At 45.1% G+C, this 15573-nt stretch overlaps 1 protein-coding gene across 2 annotated transcripts in view; it reads right to left on the bottom strand.

Annotated features, from left to right (window-relative positions):
* Nucleotides 1-11096: 11096 nt before the first annotated feature.
* Nucleotides 11097-15573, bottom strand: part of LOC119969293 — a 156901-nt gene continuing 152424 nt past the window's right edge. For both annotated transcript variants that reach the window (XM_038802724.1, XM_038802723.1), the window contains exon 6: nucleotides 11097-12377. In XM_038802724.1, coding sequence (XP_038658652.1) covers nucleotides 12156-12377 — 222 coding nt within the window. In that variant the 3' untranslated portion in view covers nucleotides 11097-12155. The remainder of the gene's footprint in view (nucleotides 12378-15573) is intronic.

The following is a 15573-nucleotide window of genomic DNA, read 5'->3' as shown; positions in this document are numbered from 1 at the left end:
GCACTCTGGGATGCATTCCATCAGGGCCAGGAGACTTGTCTACCTTTAGCCCCATTAGCTTGCCCATCACTACCTCCTTAGTGATAACAATCCTCTCAAGGTCCTCACCTGCCATAGCCTCATTTCTATCAGTCGCTGGCATTTTATTTGTGTCTTCCACTGTGAAGACCGACCCAAAAAACCTGTTCAGTTCCTCAGCTATTTCCTCATCTCCCATTATTAAAACTCCCTTCTTATTCTCTAAAGGACCAATATTTACCTTAGCCACTCTTTTTTGTTTTATATATTTGTAAAAACTTTTACTGTCTGTTTTTATATTCTGAGCAAGTTTACTCTCGTACTCTATCTTACTCTTCTTTATAGCTTTTTTAGTAGCTTTCTGTTGCCCCCTAAAGTTTTCCCAGTCCTCCAGTCTCCCACCAATCTTTGCCACTTTATATGCGTTTTCCTTCAATTTGATACTCTCCCTTATTTCCTTAGATATCCACGGTCGATTATCCCTCTTTCTACTGTCCTTCCTTTTTGTTGGTATAAACCTTTGCTGAGCACTGTGAAAAATCGCTTGGAGGTTCTCCACTGTTCCTCAACTGTTCCACCATAAAGTCTTTGCTCCCAGTCTACCTTAGCTAGTTCTTCTCTCATCCCATTGTAATCTCCTTTGCTTAAACACAAAACACTAGTATTTAATTTTACTTTCTCACCCTCCATCTGTATTTTAAATTCCACCATATTGTGATCACCCCTTCCGAGAGCATCTCTAACTATGAGATCATGAATCAATCCTGTCTCATTACACAGGACAAGATCTAGGACCGCTTGTACCCTCGTACGTTCCATTACATACTGTTCTAGGAAACTATCGCGGATACATTCTATAAACTCCTCCTCAAGGTTGCCTTGATCGACCTGGTTAAACCAATCGACATGTAGATTAAAATCCCCCATGATAACTGCTGTACTATTTCTACATGCATCAGTTATTTCTTTGTTTATTGCCTGCCCCACCATATCGTTACTATTTGGTGGCCGATAGACTACTCCTATCAGTGACTTTTTCGCCTTACTATTCCTGATTTCCACCCAAATGGATTCAACCTTATCCTCCATAGCACCGATGTCATCCCTTACTATTGCCCGGATGTCATCCTTAAATAACAGAGCAACACCACCTCCCTTACCATCCACTCTGTCCTTCCGAATAGTTTGATACCCTCGGATATTTAACTCCCAGTCGTGACCATCCTTTAACCATGTTTCAGTAATGGCCACTAAATCATAGTCATTCACGATGATTTGTGCCATCAACTCATTTACTTTATTCCGAATACTACGAGCATTCAGGTAAAGTACACTTATGTTGGTTTTTTTACCTCTGTTTTGAATCTTAACATCTCCAGTTTTATTCCTTTTAGTATTACTGGGCCTATTCACTGAGCTCCCCTCAGTCACTGTACCTTGTACTGTCGCCCTTTTTGATTTTTGACTATGTCTTCTCTGCCTTGCACTTTTCACCTTACTTCCTTTTGCTTCTGTCCCTGTTTTACTACCTTCCAACTTCCTGAATCGGTTCCCATCCCCCTGCTACATTAGTTTAAACCCTCCCCAACAGCTCTAGCAAACAGCCCAGGTGCAGACCATCCAGTTTGTACTGGTCCCACTTCTCCCAGAACCGGTCCCAATGCCCCAGGAATTTGAATCCCTCCCTCTTGCACCATCTCTTGAGCCACGCATTCATCCTATCTATCCTGACATTCCTACTCTGACTAGCTTGTGGCACTGGTAGCAATCCTGAGATTACTACCTTTGAGGTCCTACTTTTTAGTTTAACTCCTAACTCCCTGAATTCCGCTTGTAGGACCTCATCCCGTTTTTTACCTATATCGTTGGTGCCTATGTGCACCACGACAGCTGGCTGTTCACCCTCCCCCCCCCCCCCCCCCCCCAGAATGTCCTGCAGCCGCTCCGAGACATCCTTGACCCTTACACCAGGGAGGCAACATACCATCCTGGGGTCTCGATTGCGTCCACAGAACCGCCTGTCTATTCCCCTTACAATCGAGTCCCCTATCACTATAGCCCTGCCATTTTTCTTCCTGCCCTGCTGTGCAGCAGAGCCAGCCACGGTGCCATGAACCTGGCTGCTGCTGCCTTCCCCTGGTGAGCCATCTCCACCAACAGTATCCAAAGCGGTATATCTGTTTTGCAGGGAGATGACCGCAGGGGACATGTGCACCGCCTTTCTACTCTTGCTCTGTCTTTTGGTCACCCATTTGCCATCTCCCTCAGTACCTTTCACCTGTGGTGTGACCAACTTGCTAAACGTGCTATCCACGACCTCCTCAGCATTGCGGATGCTCCAAAGTGAGTCCATCTGCAGCTCCAGAGCCGTCAAGCGGTCTAACAGGAGCTGCAGCTGGACACACTTCTTGCTTGTGAAGGAGCCAGGGACAGTGGACGTGTCCCTGAGCTCCCACTTCGCACACGAGGAGCATGACACGAGTCTGGGATCTCCTGCCATGTCTTAAACCTTAGGTAAACTTATACAACTACAATTTCAAAATAAAAATAAATAAATTAGACAATGAAAAGAAAAAGAAAAACTACTTACCAGTCACTTTCCAGGGTTAAAAAGCACCTACGAAAAAGCACCTTCTCTCACTCTGCACTGAATTACCTCACTGCACCAAATTACGAAGTTGCAATTCCCACTCTAGATGTGCCTCACTCCGGATGTGTCTCCTTGAAAAGCGCAAGCTTACTGAGTGCGCTTTCTGTCTGTCTTTTATGCAGATACCTTGATAAAGCAGTTTGTGAGCGTCTTATCCCAGCTATCGTCAGCAGTATGAAAAGCAGCGAGATAAAACCAGAATTTTCAGTAGTGTAATGATATGTATATCAGGAGTGTAAAAGGTTAAGAAGATGATGTTCATGTATCCCAATACTAGATGGCACCACAGAGTAGTCAAATAAATAGACTCGGCCTCCCAGAGCTGGGAGAAGGTTTTGGAGAAGGTTGGGAGAAAGTTTGAGAGAGAATGTTGTGTTTGAAAGATATTATAGATTTCTGTAGCATAGATTTAGTACTGTTCTTTTATTAGCTATTACTTAGTAAAGTGTGTGAATCATTTAAAGCTGTGTAAAATAAACTATTTGTTTCAAATACATAGCTTGATGTTCTTTATCAGCACTAAGACCTTTGGCCATCTTGGAGAACTATACAAGGAACATCACAGGTATAATGCTGATTTTTAAGCCACACTGTTATTTGGCACTGCCACATTCCAGCCAATGTCCTGTCACAGATAAATGACATGAAGGGCCCCTCCTTCCCTCACTACGCTCCTACCACCCTGGCTATTTTAAAGAGTTTTTATTAATTTATTTATGGGATGTGAGCTTCACTGGTTAGCCCAGCATTTATTGTCCATTCCTCATTGGCCTTGAAACGGTGGTGGTGAGCTGCCTTCTTGAACCACTGTAGGTGTAGGTACACCCACTGTGCTGTTAGGGAGGGAATTCCAGGATTTTGACCCAGAACGGCCGATATATTTCCAAGTAAGGATGGTGAGTGACTTGGAGGAGAGCATCCAGGTGGTGGTATTCCTAGGTATCTGCTGCTCTTGTCCTTCTAGATGGCAGTGGTCGGGGTTTGGAAAGTGCTGCCTAGGGAGTCTTGGTGAGTTCCTGCAGTGCATCGATGGTACACACATCTGCTACTGTGCATCGGTTGTGGAGAGAGTGAATGTTTGTGGAAGAGGTGCGAATCAAGCTGGGCTGCTATGCCCTGGATGGTGTCGAGCTTCTTGAGTATTATTGGAGCTGCACTCATCCAGACAAATGGAAGGTATTCCATTACACCCCTGACTTGTGCCTTGTAGACGGTGGACAAGCTTTGGGGAGTCAGGAGGTGAGTTACTCACACACAATTCCCAGCCTCTGACCTGTTCTTGTAGCCACAGTGTTCATATTACAAGTCTAGTTCAGTTTTTGGTCAGGATGTTGGGGGATTCAGCAATGTTAATGCCATGAGCGTGATCATGAACTACCTTCAGGTAAACCACTGGATTATTTCTTCTAGTTGACAGTCCAATTGTAAATATTTTTGGAGCTTCCCCATACTTGATTAAAGTATAAACAATCTCCATGTTGTATTCTCCTGATGATGAGGAGCTTTTCTGTTTGTTTAACAGTAAGTGCTGAAATAAGTTGCATCTACACATGGCTCACCAGGTTGGCTTCACACTGTGCATTGAACATCACTCAGAGAATGAGAAGAGGCCAAACAGGATAACATGTTTTAAGAGGGAGGAGATGGGGGAGAAGGGTTCAGCAGGAGGCCATATCCACAGGAGGATATAAGAACAAGAAAAGGCCATTTAGCCCCTCAGATCTTGTTGCACCATTCAGTGAGATTATGACTGATCTGTGACCTAATTCCATTAACCCGATTTGCCCCTTTTATTTCAATAAAAAATCCTATCATAGAATCCTTACAGTGCAGAAGGAAGCCACTCGGTCTGTCAAGACTGCACCGACCCTCCGAAAGACCCTACCAATGTCCACTCCCCCGTAACCCAATGACCTAATCTGCACATCCCTAAACATGAAGGGGCAATATAGCATGGCCAATCCACCTAACCTGCACATCTTTGGACTGTGGGAGAAAACCGGAGCACCCGGAGGAAACCCACACAGACATGGGGCAAACGTAAAAACTCCACACGGACAGTCATCCAAGGGCAGAATCAAACCCAGGTCCCTGGATCTGTGAGGCAGCAGTGCTAAGATTAACAATTGATGAATGGCCATTTGTGGAGGAGATTGAACTTTCTACCATTCTTTGTGTGGAGGCATTTCTTAATTTTATTTCTGAAAGGTCTGACTCCCCAACCAGCAGAAATAATTCCTTTATCTACCATAACAGCTCCCCTTACTATTTGAACAGCTCAATCAAATCATCAAGGCTGGCATGGTGGCACAGTGGTTGGCACTGCTGCCTCGAAAGGGAAAATGCTAGAAAATCTCAGCAAGTCTGGCAGCATCTGTAGGGAGAGAAAAGAGCTAACATTTCGAGTCCGATGACTCTTTGTCAAAGCACTTTTGTTTTGCACTGCTGCCTCATAGCTCCAGGGACCCGGGTTCAATTCCAGCCTCGGGTGACTATGTAGAGTTTGCACATTCTCCGGATGCTCCGGTTTCCTCCCACAGGCCAAAGTTGTGCAGGTTAGATGGATCGACATGCTAAAGTGCCCCTTCGTGTCAAAAAGGTTAGGTGGGGTTACTGGGCTATGGTGATAGGGTGGAGGCGTGGGCTTAAGTAGGTGCTCTTTCCAAGAGCCGGTGGAGACTCGATGGGCTGAATGGCCTCCTTCTGCACTGTAAATTCTATGATCCCACAACCTTTTAAATTCCAGGGAGTACAGCCCAGAGAGCAAGATTTTCTGATCTCCACGTGACGTGTTTCTCAGTGGTGGGAAGCAGACCGCCGTTGGCCGCTTCTTCTGGTCCCACTGTTTTTCATGGGATTTCCCATTGAATCCACCCCACTCTGCCGGAGAACCCACAGCAGGGGTGCGCTGTTGGCGGGACCAGAAGATCCCACCAGCATGAGCAACCAGAAGAGTTCGCCCATAATCTCTCCTCATAAATTAACCCTTGGAGTCTAAGTATCTTTCTGGGTAAATCTAGGCTGCACTTGCTCCAAGGTCAATGTCCTTCTTAGTATCTGGTGCCCTGAACACATCACAATATGAAGTCTTACAACACCAGGTTAAAGTCCAACAGGTTTGTTTCAGACACGAGCTTTCGGAGCACGGCTCCTTCTTCAGGTGAGGATTCACCTGAAGAAGGAGCCGTGCTCCGAAAGCTCGTGTTTGAAACAAACCTGTTGGACTTTAACCTGGTGTTGTAAGACTTCTTACTGTGCTCACCCCAGTCCAACGCCGGCATCTCCACATCATGACATCACAATATGACAGACGTGGTTTCTACCAAGAACAAGAGAAATAGGAGCAGGATTAGCCTGGTCCGCCATTCAATACAATCATGTCTGATCGTGAGCTTAACTCCATTTTCCCACCAGTTCCCCATATCCCTTAATTCCCTGAGAGACCAAACACGCTGTCTATCCCAGTTTGAAATACATTCAACGTTGGAGTATCCATAAACCCTCTGGGTAGAGAATTCCAAAGATTCAAAACACTTTGAGTGAGGTACTTTCTCCTAATTTTAGTCCTAAATGTCCGGCCTCTTATCCTGCCCACGAGCCCCTCATGTTTTCAATTCTCCGACCAGCAGGAACAATCTCCTTGCATCCACCAAATCGAGCTCCCTCAGAATTCAGTAGGTTTCAACGACATCGCCTTTCATTCTTTGAAACTCCAGAGAACATCAACCCAAACAAGCTATTGTTCAGCTGGAGTATTACCCGTAATCCTCTGTAATTTGGGGCAGCATGGTAGCATTGTGGATAGCACAATTGCTTCACAGCTCCAGGGTCCCAGGTTCTATTCTGGCTTGGGTCACTGTCTGTGCAGAGTCTGCACATCCTCCCCGTGTGTGCGTGGGTTTCCTCCGGTTGCTTCGGTTTCCTCCCACAGTCCAAAGATGTGCAGGGTAGGTGGATTGGCCATGCTAAATTGCCCAAAGTGTCCAAAATTGCCCTTAGTGTTGAATGGGGTTACTGGGTTATGGGGATAGGGTGGAGGTGTTGACCTTGGGTAGGGTGCTCTTTCCAAGAGCCGGTGCAGACTCGATGGGCCGAACGGCCTCCTTCTGCACTGTAAATTCTATGATAATCTGTTTCTCCTAATTAAATGGTGCCAGTCCATTATACTTTTTGACTATCTTCATTTTAGTGATCTGTGCAACTGGACCTTCAAGTTCCTTTGGACCTCCAATGTTTCTAGCTACCTACTATTTAAAATGTCAGCTGCTCCATCCATTTTCAGTCCCAAATGGATGACCACACTTGTGCTATCATTGAAATCCATTTGCTACAGTTTTGTCTCCTCACTCAATCTATCAGTGACTCGTTGTAAGTTTACGCTTCCACCTACCTTGCTTACAATGCTGCCTATCTTTGTGCCATCGGCAAATTGGTATATATGGGATTCTCTGTTCCCATTGGGATTCTCTGTTCCTGCTGGCAGAGCACCCTCTCCTGCCGGTTTCTCAGCGGGGTGGGGTGGCTTCAATGGGAAATCCCATTGACAAACTGTTGGGAGTAGAGAATCCCGCCGCCAGCAAACGGCACGGCGCCAAGAAAGACGTGGCTGGGGAAATGGACAATCACTTTCCACGTCAATAAATCACTCTCAATTCCACAAGCTTCTACTTTACCCAATAGTGCCTTGTGCTGGATTTCATAAAATACCTTCTGTATGTCTATATAAATAATATGCACCAGTATTCACCTGTCGACTGCTTGAGTCACCCCTTCAAAATATTTCATCAGATTTGTCAGACATGAGCTTCCCTTTACAGATCCGCTGGACATTTCCAAGGTGTTCAGTCACCCTTATCCTTAATGATGAACTCTAATGTCTTGACAACAGCTAATAGACGAGCTGGTCTATAATTCCCTGGTTTCTCTCTCTCACCTCTCTGAACTAGCAAAGCTACATGTGCAATTTTCCAAACTAAAGAACCAATCCCAAATGGAGAGAAGGTTATAGTTCAGGCACCTTTTAAACCCTGGAATGGAAGCCATGCCAACCTGGGGATTTGTTACTCTTTAGGGGTATTATTTTCCCCCTTTGTGTCATTTTGCTCATGTTAATTTTGGTGTGTTTTTTGTCACTGATTCAATATTATTTTTCTTGGGATATCTCACAGAGTGATCTCTTTTTTTACTGTAAATATTGATGCAGGGTAAATATTCATTGTACCCACCAGCTCCTTATTTTCCCGAACAACATCATGGCTGACCACTCTCTTTTAGAAATATAATTGTAAATGCTTGACTGTTAGCGTCTTCATCCTACGTGCGGGTGTTGGGCTGGATGTCATTTTAATTTTTAACGGTGTATGCTGATCCATCCTGTTCCCCTGTTTTGGTGCTGCCTTGTTGGGCCCAAAATGCTTTTTTTTTGTTTTTGTCTGGCCATTGCGGTTTGTTGCACTGGTTTTTTGTCCTCTTTGTTCTCCTCTGTGGCGCTAACGATTATACTCAAAGACGAGAGACAAGTACAATAGAGGCTTTATTGCTGTGTGATGCTATTCAGGGGCTGTTTAGCACACTGGGCTAAATCGCTGGCTTTGAAAGCAGACCAAGCAGGCCAGCAGCACAGTTCGATTCCCGTAACAGCCTCCCCGGACAGGCGCCGGAATGTGGCGACGAGGGGCTTTTCACAGTAACTTCATTGAAGCCTACTTGTGACAATAAGCCATTTTCATTTTCATTTCCTCCGGCTGCAACTGGAGTCTAGGGTCTGGGTGACTCACACGCATATTTATACACAAGCTCCCTGTGGGCGGAGCTAGCTGGCAGGGGCTTACCGGAGTAACCTGTATTACAGGTACAGCCATACATCCCCCTACTGCAAGTACACATCACTACAGTGGTTATCACCACAGCCTCTTCTCCATGGTAGTTTTTGTAAGTCTTCAGACTTTATGGGGGGGGGGGGGGTATGATAACCAGCATGGGACTCATCCAGCTGGGGATGATTGTTGCCTGGTGTTAATTGGGTTGTGAGTTAACCAGCAGCAGTACAACAGGTCAGTATAACAGGTCAGAGATGTGTAACTGGGTCCTGTGCAAATACTGCAGTTATGCTGAATAAATGTATTTCTCCCCCTTTGTTTGGACTCTCCCTTTACCGTTTACTTCACTTAATATTTAGAAGTTTCCAGGAAGTTTAGAGCAATTGGATTGAGGTGGTCACTGAATGGGTGGCTCCATGGCCTGCATGAGGAACGAGAGGGAACAGAACCACTCCCAGCACCCAGGTAGCTGGTTTCTCAGGCCAGACAGTCTGAGACGCCCCCCCCCCCACCCCCTGTGTTTTTACCGACAGGCAGTGGGGAATCTGCCATTCTTCTCCCCGTCATTTCACTTGTTTCTGGGAACCAACAGCACAAAAACAGCAGACAACAACCAAACGGGCAGCAAGAGCTGCAGAAAGGGAGCTTGAAAATCTTGCAAGGGACATTAACATTTACAAAAAACAGTGCAACATTGCAATGGCCAGACTGCAACAAAAAAAAAAAGAATTTTGGGCTCAACAAGGCACCTCAAAAATGGGGGAACAGGATGGACCAGCATACACCCTGTCGAAAATTATGTCCGGTCCAACACCCACACCAACCACACATAGGGCAAAGCTGTTACCAGCCGAGCCTGGGGACGGTGCACACCATAGCGTCTACCCATCGACCCACAACCTTACCGGCACCATGCGGCTTTCAGCTAGAATGGGACCGGATGGGGTAGATCATCAGACAATGCCCAATGCTATGCCCCATATACCCCAAAATCATTCGCCACAGCGGCAGTGTAAATAATGGAATTTACTATGCCTACCTGTTGCTCGTTCTGGGTGAGTGTGCTTAACACTCAATTTGGCTTTGTTTCGTTCGTTAGCTTTGGAGTCGCCAGGTATCGTTAAGATACCGCCACAAGTTTCAAGGTCAAGTTCAAAGCAATAAAACCATACACCAATTAGTAAGTTCAAACAAATGAGTTTATTATAATACAATTATAAATTTCTCATGCACACACTAAGATGACTAAACTATTCCTACCACTAAATACACCAATACTTATCTGAATAAGGAACTGCCGGATCAGGTCACAATAGCCTCTTGTTCTGCACTGTGTCCGCAGACTTCAGGTTGGTACGGGTTAAAAATGGGTCAGGAGTGTCTATCTCTGGTAGCGATCGTTGTGAGACACTTACTTGCTGGCGGCTGCTATCCGAACCTCTCCTCTCTCTCGGTCAAGGTCTTCTTTGGTAAAGGCTGGTTGAGAGGGCTGGTCAAGAGAGGAGGGCTGGTCAAGAAGAACGAACTGAGTTTGGGACCTGTCTTTTATAGGTCCCAGGGCTTCGTGCCCTTTTGGGCGGACCCTCTATCTGCTGGGGATCAATTGGGTCTCTTCCCAATCGATTTGTTTGAATCTCCCCAATACTGAGGCTGTCCCTCGGCTACTGAGCGGGCCTTCAGGTGCTTTGTCTTCGAACCCCGCTGGTGCCGGGGTGTCTGGTTTCCCATACAATGTTGCAATCACTTCCCTATTTGTGTCATTTGTCACTGGGATCGTTCCATTACTATGCTAACTGTCCCGGAGATTGCCTCATTAGTATGCAGAATGTTTGTTTCGGTGCTGTCTGCTCTCTTAGCAGACAGAATACACAGTGGCTTGTTGCAGCCTGCCTGTGCTCCGCCCTGTAAGGCGGGGTATAAGAGCCCGTGTGTTCCCCACAGCTTCCTTTCTGTACCTGAGCTGCTGGGGAAACATCTTGTCTATTAAAGCCTTCAGTTCGGACTACAACTTCGCTTCTGTGGTCAATTGATAGTGCATCAATGAAGAGAACTGTTGCCCCAGAATTTATACAGTACCGATTCATTCAGGCACACCACACAAAAAAACACAGCGCACCCCAACAGTGTCAGCAGGCACAAAACTTGCAGCCGAGCGGCATACATTAGCACCAATGTAAAATACAGCTGTGGTCCATCTCGCAATCCCAACCATCATGGAAGAGTCTTTCAAAATCAACGCCACATTCACAAACTCTAATGACAGTCCAAAAGGGCAGCAGCCAACTCCAATAAGGACTCCCCAGTAAACTATTCTGCCACAGCAAGCCGGCATCGCGGAACGACTGCCAATGCAAACAGATGAAAACATTGACCATCACCAGAAGTCGCCTTGATGATGTTGCCTCTGGCACTGCCGGATACATCAGACTCCGGAACTCTCCCAGCCGACGCGCTCCACAAGCCAGCATCAATCCTCGGCTATTTCACGTTCCATAAAAAAGGGTCTCGCAGCAATGAAGTCCATACCTCAATCCGCACTTTTTTAGCGTGGGTCCTTAGTCTTCGGACATTCCAGGTACTTAAATTTACTCAAATTAACACATATTTTATTTTTAGTTATATTTTTAGTGGGGTTATATTACAAACCTTTTATAATATAAAACAGATTCACAGATCTACAAAATGTAAGTCTACTAACAGTTTGCCATTACTAAGAGAGAAATATACTTAAACATGGATATCCAAAAATAACTCGTACTACAAAAACTTTTAATCAAGTAATAAAAACATACTCACAAAAGTCTCGAAAGACTTTGGCAAAACAGGCAGGGAACAGAACAGTGAGTGCACTCTATTGTAGGGGAGCTGTTTTGTTGTTTCTGTCGAAACTGTCTCTTCTTATACCTTTTTTCTTAAGCAGCCTGTCTTGGAGATAGCTATACATATCTGTAGATTTTGGTATTTTTCTCTTAAGGATAATGACAGTTTGTCCCTTTTGAACCTTAAAGAAACTCTTCTTTCAGTAGCCTATTTAAAAGATGGCTATTTCGCAACCATTGGATCACCGCCATTTTTTAAAAGAGGTGATTTACAAGACATGTTTCTCTGTGTTAAATTGCGGTGTTTGTGTCAGTACATAATTGAAATATGGCCAGACCAATGGGTTTGAGCAGCATACTGTGGGCCTTTCGCTTGAGCTGTTACTAATGATGTTCGGAAGAATTTTCTGTTTATCAGGAACAGGTATAGGTGAAGTATAAACATCGGAGGGACCTCCAAACAACCAATTCCACCCAACCCTTCAAGCATCACCTACCCCAGTGTGATCACACATTGGACTTATCTCAGATCCCAGTCAACTGAGTGGGAGATGATCACCCTAGATCCCAAGAGATAGTCGAAGGAGAAGTCATGTACATGAGAGTTTATAATTACTGCCACCTCACTGCTGATTACTGTCTCTTTCTGACCTCGGGTAATTAGATTGTGTTAGAGTCTGTTTAGAAATATGGAATGGACCAATACACTGCAGGAACGTGAACTGGATTGAACATTGAAAAAAAAATTACAAAAAAAACTATCTTCAGAGGGACAGGAGTACCAGAAAAGAACATAAATAATTCATATTGTTTTGTTACATTCACATCCCAATCCCGCAATGCCCAATCTCAGAGTTTTACCAATATGAAAATAAAATCTGCGTTTAAAGTTTCTTCCACTGTTCTTTTCATTCCAGCAATGTGTTGCTTCCATTGGTTATTGATGAACCATCCTCGATGCTGAGCTGACTCAAAGCTGAGTGTCTTATCTTGCCGTTCCTTCATGTAGAAGATGAACCGCCATTTTGGACTATACTCGGTGATCTTCTGCAGGGACTCGGAGCTACATTCCTGAGGGTGGAAAATATTCTCCCTGTCAGTCTGTCTAGCTAATTGCCAAAGTTACAACAGTTGTTATCAATGGGAACCGGCCTCTCTCTATAAACCTCAGCCGTCCACATTTCAACTTGCACCAAGAATGTTTGTCCTCCTCACTGATCCTACACTGGTTTCTCATCCAGCAACACCTCGCTATGGAAATTCTCACTCTTTTAATCAAATTATGTCAGTCTTACCCCTTCCCAGCTCTGCAATTTCCTTCCATGCTAAAACTCTTGCAGTTCTCTGGCCTCTTGGGCACTTCAACTTTAGTCCCCTCATCATCGGTGGTCCATGACGTCAGCCAAATACACACTCCATTACCCTCTGAGCTCTGGAATTCCCTTCCTAACCCTCTTCATCTCTCTCTTCCTCTTTAATTCACTCCTTAAAAGCTAACCCTTTCTTCCATTCTTTGACTACCTGTCCTAATATGGTTTGAGTGACTTGGTGTCTAATTGCGTTTGATAACAGCCTTTTGAAACACCAATGGGCATTTTATTTGTGAAAAGTGTGGGGACGGTTAGCTCAGTTGGCTGGAAAGCTGGTTTGCGGTACAGAGATGACATTAACAGCATAGGTTCAATTCCTGTGGCTGAGGTTATTCCTGAAGATCCTGCCTTCTCAACCTCGCCCCTCACCTGAGGTGTGGTGATCCTCAGGTTAAATCACCACCAGTCATCTCTCTCTCAAATGGAGAGAGTAGCCTATAGCATCTAAATTCATGAACATGATTAAAATAAACTCTGAGCAATTATTAGTAACAAAATTGTTACAGTGCAGAAGGAGGCCTTTCAGCCCATCAACTCGGCACTGATTCTCAAAATGAGCAATCCCCCACCTTCTCTCCATAACTCAATATTCTTCCTTTTTAAATAATAATCCTTTCAAAAGCCTCGACTGAACCTGCCTCCACCACACTCTCACAATGAATTCCAGATCCTGACCATTCACTGTATGAACCTGCCTCCACCACACTCTCATGATGTGTTCCAGATCCTGAACATTGGCTGTATGAACCTACCTCTATCACACTCTCAGACAGTGCATTCCAGATCCTAACCATTCGCTGTGTGAATCTGTCTCCACCACACTCACAAACTGTATATTCCAGATCCTAACCATTCGCTGTGTGAATCTGTCTCCACCACACTCACAAACTGTACATTGCAGATCCTAACCACTCGCTGTGTGAATTTGTCTCCACTACACTCTCAAACAGTGCATTCCAGATCCTAACCACTCGCTGTGTGAACCTGCCTCCACCACACTAAGACAGTGCATTCCAGAACCAAACCACTTGCTGTGTGAATCTGTCGCCACCACACTCTCAGACAGTACATTGCAGATCCTAACCACTCGCTGTGTGAACCTGCCTCTATCACACTCTCAGACAGTACATTGCAGATCCTAACCACTCGCTGTGTGAATCTGTCCCCACCACACTCTCAGACAGTGCATTCCAGATCCTAACCACTCGCTGTGTGAACCTGCCTCTATCACACTCTCAGACAGTGTATTCCAGATCCTAACCACTCGCTGTGTGAACCTACCTCTATCACACTCTCAGACAGTGTATTCCAGATCCTAACCACTCGCTGTGTGAACCTACCTCTATCACACTCTCAGACAGTGTATTCCAGATCCTAACCACTCGCTGTGTGAACCTGCCTCTATCACACTCTCATCAGTACATTGCAGATTCTAACCACTCGCTGTGTGAACCTGCCTCTATCACACTCTCAGACAGTGTATTCCAGATCCTAACCACTCGCTGTGTGAACCTGCCTCTATCACACTCTCAGACAGTGTATTCCAGATCCTAACCACTCGCTGTGTGAACTTGCCTCTATCACACTCTCAGACAGTACATTGCAGATTCTAACCACTCGCTGTGTGAACCTGCCTCTATCACACTCTCAGACAGTACATTGCAGATTCTAACCACTCGCTGTGTGAACCTACCTCTATCACACTCTCAGACAGTGTATTCCAGATCCTAACCACTCGCTGTGTGAACCTGCCTCTATCACACTCTCAGACAGTACATTCCAGATCCTAACCACTCGCTGTGTGAACCTGCCTCTATCACACTCTCAGACAGTACATTGCAGATTCTAACCACTCGCTGTATGAACCTGCCTCTATCACACTCTCAGACAGTGTATTTCAGATCCTAACCACTCGCTGTGTGAACCTGCCTCTATCACACTCTCAGACAGTACATTCCAGTTCCTAACCACTCGCTGTGTGAACCTGCCTCCACCACACTCTCAGACAGTACATTCCAGTTCCTAACCACTCGCTGTGTGAAAAAGGTTTCTCCTCAAGTCGCTGTTGCTTCTTTTGCCAATCATTTTAAATCTGTAACCATTGGTTCTCAATCCTTCTACCAATGGGAGCAGTTTCTCTCTATCTACTCTGTCCAGACCACTCAAGATTTTGAATACCTCAATCAAACCTTCTCTCAGACTGCTTTTCTCTATGGAAAATAGTTCTAATTTCTCCAATCTATCTTCAGAACTGAAGGTGCTCATCCCTGGAACCATACTCGTGAATCTTCTCTGCACTCTCTCCAATCTCCAATGGATTCACAACCTTCCAAAACTGGACACAATACTCCAGCTAAGGCCGAACTTGTGACATAAAACACTCAACGTAACAAATGGGCATAAATGAAACTTAAATAATGAAATAATCTGTGATGGGAGGGTGATTTCTCTCATCCTAGTTCACTTGATTTGTACATTCAAATGTTACATTTTCATCCTTATAAAGCAATGCAATGGGTTTGCATAAACCTACTTTTGAAAAAGCAGTTTTGTCTGACTTGCTAACTGCACTTGCTGACTGAACAAATGGATTGGTTTGAGCAGCAACTGGAGGTACAAAGGAGCAAACAAATGGTGGAAAGCATCACTAATTGAAGCTATAGAGACGTGGTCACACGCAAGGTAGAGGAAGATAGATGGATGACCACGCGACAGGGCAGGCAGTCAGTGCAGGGGTTGTCTGTGGCTATGCCCCTCTCTAACAAGTATGCCATTTTGGATACTGATGAGTGGGATGGCCTATCAGGTGACAGCAGCAGCAATGGAACCAAGGCTGGCCCTGCTGTACAGAGGGGAAGGGGAAAAAACATAATAGAGCAATACAACTTGGGGATTCG

Source organism: Scyliorhinus canicula, chromosome 7 (assembly GCF_902713615.1).
Source record: "Scyliorhinus canicula chromosome 7, sScyCan1.1, whole genome shotgun sequence".
NCBI classification, from domain to species: Eukaryota; Metazoa; Chordata; class Chondrichthyes; order Carcharhiniformes; family Scyliorhinidae; genus Scyliorhinus; species Scyliorhinus canicula.
The sequence above is the reverse complement of the archived record's forward strand: the minus strand, read 5'-3'. Positions and strand labels throughout refer to the sequence as shown.